General features: G+C 37.2%; 1 protein-coding gene across 1 annotated transcript; it reads left to right on the forward strand.

Moving 5' to 3' along the window:
• Nucleotides 1–1,852: 1,852 nt before the first annotated feature.
• LOC104118746 (peroxidase 5-like) lies at nucleotides 1,853–2,305 on the forward strand. The gene has a single exon (XM_009630121.4). It carries the CDS (start codon nucleotides 1,853–1,855, stop codon nucleotides 2,303–2,305), a length of 453 nt encoding a protein of 150 aa, XP_009628416.2.
• Nucleotides 2,306–6,530: the final 4,225 nt, after the last annotated feature.

A 6,530-nucleotide genomic window follows, 5' to 3' on the forward strand; every position in this document is an offset into this window, starting at 1 on the left:
ATTCACAAATAAAAATACTGCAAAATGAGAAGAAAGTCAAACCCCTATTAAGAAAGCTATCCTAATGAGTTGAATATGACATATTGGCTATGAACTAAGAAATTTTACACGTATTGGCAACCAGCTAATAAAATAAACTGACCAACTCAATCTCCAAGAGGGAATTGTTTTTCAGAAAGACAAATTAAGAATGGAGAGGAGTGTGGGTTTTTTATTAATTTATGGAGAATACTTGTAATGATTCCTATGAGCACTATTTTACTCTTATTCAAAATTAAGGAGCTTTTTTTGTGGCGATGCGATGTGCTTCACCTAGGCAGTCATGTCCTCGACCTAATAGTCTAATCGCCAGTGGCGAAGCCACATGGTCATAAGGTGGTCAACTGACAACCCTTCGTCGAAAAATTATACTATGTACATAGATAAAATATTATGTTTTAAAGGTATATAACACATATTGAACACCCTTTGTCGGATTTTTTTTACTTCTTTTAAATTTGAACACGCTTGGAGAGATTTCTAGCTTCGTCACTACTAATCGCTATGTTCTCCATCGAGAGCCAAGATATCCGTGGCCAATAGTCATGTTCCAAAGTAAAGATATGAAAAGCAGTTAATTAAGTCAATTTCCAAGGAATGTTGATATATTAACACACATAAAAACTGTTTCTTTTCTATTCTTGTTTCCTCTTTTTTTCTACTTATAGGCAACTAATGGTAAATAATTATAGGAAAAAAAAGACGTCAAGCTAAATATATTCAAATAAGGTGGTGGTTGTGGAGTCCTTCAAAGGTCAGACAATATTATCTCGAGAATACTTCAACTATACAGTTGGTATTACAGGCATTCATGTTTTGTTTTTGTAACATATATGAACAGTTCCTTCTGTAATTATAGATTGGTTCAAAGAATCTCTCATACTATAAATACTCCAATGTGTTCATAAGTTATATATATCCATCACTTAAGGAAAACCAATTATTACTAAGAAAAATTCATAGTGTCTAGCTGCTATTGAGTCTTACAAAGATGGACTCCAAGAGCTTCAACCTTTCTGTTCTAGCACTTTTAGCTTGCCTGATTTTATCTTTTTCAGTACCATCTCTTGCCTATGGGAAACAAACAACATGGCCACCACTTAGAGTTGGTTTCTATAGATATAGTTGTCCCTCTGCTGAAGCCATTGTGAAAAATGTTGTATACAAAGCCGTATCGCGTAATCCAGGCATTGCTGCTGGCCTTATCAGGCTACATTTTCACGACTGCTTCGTCAGGGTACGTATGCAAATTTTTGATTTATGAGTTCTGAATTCTAGAAAAGGCAGATTTTCGGATTCAGGATAAATTATTTGTACATATATAGACACAGAATTTTGGCCAAAATTACTGGAACCTGTAGCTAGAACTCTCTTCGCCTCTGATTATATGTGCTGATTTAATTTCCACATGCATGCTGGTATTTTTATTTTCTTTTGATAATTACTTCACCTAATTTCTGTGTGTTATTTATATAATTAGGGGTGTGATGCATCAGTATTATTGGATGGGCCAAACTCAGAGAAGGAAGGTGTTCCTAACAAGAACAGTTTACGAGGTTTCGAGGTTGTTGATGCAGCAAAAGCACAACTTGAGGCAGCATGCCCTGGAACTGTGTCCTGTGCTGACATTCTTGCCTTTGCTGCTCGTGACAGTTCCTATAAAGTTGGGAAAATAAACTATGATGTCGAAGCTGGACGTCGTGATGGTCGTGTTTCCATTGACTCTGAAACATTAACCAATCTTCCTTCTCCATTCGTCGATGCCAAGGAACTAGTCAAGAGCTTTGCCAGAAAAGGTATGTCCGCTGATGAAATGGTGACCCTATCTGGCGCGCATTCCATTGGCATTGCTCACTGCGCTGTTTTTGCTAACCGCCTTTACCCTCAAAACAATCAACAAAATCTGCCAATTGATCCTGAATACGCCAACTTCTTGAAGTCCATTTGCCCGCCAGAGGCGCTTACAAATGGGACAGGAGTCGCGAACCCTGCAAATCTTGATGTCCTGACGCCAAACTGGTTGGATAACAAATACTACGCGGCGTTAAAGAGTAAAAAGGGGCTGTTGATTTCTGATCAGACATTACTGGCCAATCCTACAACTGCCAAAATGGTGAACTTTAATGCAAGATATGGTTCAGTTTGGGCTAAAAAATTTGCAGCTGCAATGATTCACATGGGTCAATTGGATGTCCTCACAGGTCGAAAGGGAGAGATCAGGAGGAATTGCCATTTCAATAATCTTTTGCCTTCCTTAATTTTATAAGGAATGGTGATCAGTACTGTTTCAACTTTTCCCATCCTACATAAGCTGCAAGGATGGTTCAATGTTTGTTACTTAAATTGTTTTTGTTTTTCTTTTTCCCCAATGTTTGTCCAATTGTTTTTGTTTCTTTAATTTTTCCCAATGTTTGTTCGATTGAATATTGAAAGAATTTTTTGAATTAAGTTTTATAAATGATTGGTTTTTGTTAAATTCAACTGCACATTTAATTTATTCATCTTCCAAAAAAAGAGTACATTTGATTCGAGGGACTTGTAACTAGCTACCAACTACCCTATTTTTATTTGAATGTTGAACACTGATATTCGGCTTAAAGTATGTATATTGCCTCGTATTTTACTCATGTTTCATAAATTTCGGATGTGTAATCTTATTATTTGTGCTAATTCATGGTATTTTTATGTGTTGGAGTCATCCGGAGGCAATGTGGAACGAAAATGCACGAGTTGAATCAAAAATAGAATAAAATGAAAAATTGGGAGAGTGTAGCGCCACAGGTAGCGTGGGGTGCTACCTTTGGCCCAGTTTCCATAGGCAAAATATTTCTAGCGCCAGGGCTAGCGCCCCACGCTACCCTGGACGCTGGGTGACGGGTTTCACTCCTATTTCATCCCGGATAATATTTTTCGGTCCTACACGCCCCGAACGAGGGAACGGGGCTACAACACTCAAAACGATTGACCGGGTCGTTACATAAATACATCATCTGTTTGAAATATACATGAACAGATTAATAATTCTAAAGCTACCAAGAACAAAAGGCAGTTATGACTAAAACGGAGGTACATCTTAAATTCCAGCTCCCGCCATACACAGCAACATCAACATTCAAAATTTGTACGCAAGGTGAAGAAGTGTAGTATTAGTACAACCGATCCTATGTACTCAATAAGTAACAAACCTAACCCTAGGTTGAAAGTAGTGACGAGTTTGGACAAAGGTCGAGTCCAACACCAATAGCCAGGAACATCTCATAACAATATAACTAAAGCAGTACAAGTAATAACTCAAAGATATAATGCTCAGGTCGTTCACAGTTCCGGAAAATAGACACGCTTTTCAAGTATAACAGTAAAATCTAAATCTTTCACCGAAATAACCAAAATATGAGTAAATCTGAAAAATAAACTGTGATTTTTCCCAAAAACTTTCAACAACAGGTAAGATGTTTCATTATCAAATGGCATGAAGAAAGCACATCTCTATGCCTACATGTCAATGTGCATGTGAAGTCATGAATATCACAATACCGTACCGCATGAGAAAATGCATCTCAATGCCCACATGCCATGTATGCATGTCAACTGTAATGCAACACAGTGATAAAACTATATGCATACTCTCGGAGCATCAATTCGCTCAGTCCTCCCAGTCACTCAGTCCTCCCAATCACTCGGCACTCACACTTAGTAGGTACCTGCACTCACTTCTGGTAAGTCAGACTCTGGAAGGGTGGATCCTGCCCAACCGCTAATATAAGCTAATCATGGTATGAATCAATAAACATCCTCACAATCAGGCCCTCGACCTCACTCAGTCATTATTTCTCCAGTCTCTCGTCCTCACAAATCTCATGCCAATCGGCCCAAATAATGATAATATGTTGTGAGACAAATAATATCAGAGACTGAGATATGATATGCAATGAATGAGTATAACTAAGTATGTAATTGTAATTTAAGCAAATAACTCAATAGTAGAAATGACCTCAGTGAGACCCAACAAGATAAGTATATAGCCTAAACATGGTTTCTAACATGGATCACAACTCAATTACTCTAGCACGTAGAAATTTAATAGATAGAAACAAGATTACGTCACTACACAGTGCCACAGAATCAATCGAGTCATAATTCACATGGTGCACGCCCACACGCCCGTTACCTAGCATGTGCGTCACCTCAACACCAAACACATAACACGTATATTCAAGGGTTCATACCCTCAACACCAAGTTTAGAAGTGTTACTTACCTCGAACAAGCCAAATCCAATACCGAGCAAGCCAAATAATACTCCCAAATGCCATCCCACGCATACCGACCTACGAACGGCTCGAAACTAGCCAAATACAACTCAAGAACATCAAATAATACCAAAGGAAACAAACCCAATCGATAAAGGTCGAATCTTTAATCAAAAGCCCCAAAGTCAACCAAAATGTCAAATCCCGGGCCCGTACCTCGGAACCCGTTAAAACTTATAAGATCCGACAACCCATTCAATTACGAGTCCAACCATACTAGTTCACTCAAATCCGACTCTGAATCGATGCTCAAACCTCAAAAATTCACTTTATGAAATTTTAGACAAAAAACCTCAATTTCTCTTTTGTAATCATCACCCAAATACCAAAAACGAGGATAGCTTCATGAAATATAATCAAAACTGAGTAGAGAACACTTACCCCAATCCATATGGTGAAAATTGCCTCAATAATCGTTTCAATCCGAGCTCCATAGCTCCAAATATGCTAAAATGACCGAAACCCCCGAAAATAGAGTCCTTGTAATCAGTGGACAGAAATACCCTACGCGATCGCGGGACATTCTTCACGACTGCAAAGAACAAACTCAGGAGCCTCCAAAAATACCCTACGCGTTCGCGAAACATCACATGCGAACGTGATGACCACATGCACCTGCACTACGCGATCGCAACAACATCAATGTGAATGCGAAGAAGATCTCCAAGCCCCAGCTTCTCAACTCAACTCTACGTGGACACAGTAGAACAGCCGCGAACGGCAAGAAGGAAAAAGGCCAGCTCCCATAATACACTATGCGATCACGACCCAATCTTCGCGATCGCGAATAAGGTCTGAAACACCAGAAATCTGCAATGCCAATGATCATAGAATGATCCAAAACTCGTCCGAAACTCACCCGTTCCCCGCGGGACCCCGTCCAAATATACCAACAAGTCCCATAACATAACACGGACCTACTTGAGACCTCAAATCAAGCATAAAAATATCGAAACGACGAATCACACCTCAAATCAAACATAATGAACTTTGAGTCTTTCAACTTTCAAAACTCGTGCCGAAACACATCAAATCAACCCGGAATGAACTCAAATTTTGAACACAAGTCCCAAATGACATAACTAAGCTATTTCAATTCCCGGAACTACAATCTGAACCCGATATCATCAAAGTCAACTTTCGGTCAAACTTATGAACATTCCAAACCTTCAAATTTTCAACTTTCGCCAATTAGTGTCGAAACCTTCTAGAAATATCCAAATGCAAATTCGGGCATACGCTCGAGTCCAAAATCAGCATCCGGGCCTAGCAGAACTATCAAAACTCCAAACCGAGGTCAAATACTAAAAAGTCAAACTTGGTCAACTCTTCCAACTTAAAGCTTCAAATATGAAATTCATTTTTCCAAACTAATTTCAAAACACCTGAAAACCAAAACCAATAATACACACGAGTCATAATATATCATACAGAGCTAATCATGCCCTCAAATCACCGAGTGAAGTGCAAATGCTCAAAACGACTGGTCGGGTCATTACATAGTATTAATTATCACTGAAAAAGGATATTGAAGATGTAGGAATCGCCTTGAATGGAAAATTGACCCTACACGTTTCGCGCCATTAAAACATGAATTTGACTAACACATGTCTAATATTCAAAAGGCGATTTGTTTTATTAGACTAGTGTTAGTATACGTGAGTTGTACGCGTATATCGCGTCAATCATTATTAAACGTATACAAGAAGAAAAAATTGTTGAAAAATAACAATTGAAGTTAAAATAAATGCAATATATGTTTAAATAATAAAATTAATTTACATTGATAGAATAGTTAAATTCAATATCTTTTGAACATGTAAAAGATAATAAATTTAGTTGGATTAGTTAAATAGTATTTGTAATAATAAATAATTTATTATATCAAAAACAAATGTTTTTTTGATATATTTCACCTAACATCTCTTCATAAATGTTACATTCATAATGTTATTTACATAAGAAGATAATGAATTTTATTTTTTAAAAAGGCAAGTAATGAATATAAGGAAATAATAAAGATTTTAATATTAATTGTAAATTTTGGACAATCGATCTTTTTAACATAACTAAGAGCTATCTCTTTCGGTTGATATAAAATGGAGTGTAGAAACTTTATGCTAATTCCGATTGTGTAAAGAATCAATTAGTTTTTCACTTATCTAAAAAATAAAGAAAATAA

Source organism: Nicotiana tomentosiformis, chromosome 5 (assembly GCF_000390325.3).
Source record: "Nicotiana tomentosiformis chromosome 5, ASM39032v3, whole genome shotgun sequence".
Taxonomy (NCBI): domain Eukaryota; kingdom Viridiplantae; phylum Streptophyta; class Magnoliopsida; order Solanales; family Solanaceae; genus Nicotiana; species Nicotiana tomentosiformis.

Excerpts from the sequence above, each read along its gene's own strand:
- LOC104118746 (XM_009630121.4), top strand. The coding sequence starts at position 1,853 with ATGGTGACCCTATCTGGCGCGCATTCCATTGGCATTGCTCACTGCGCT.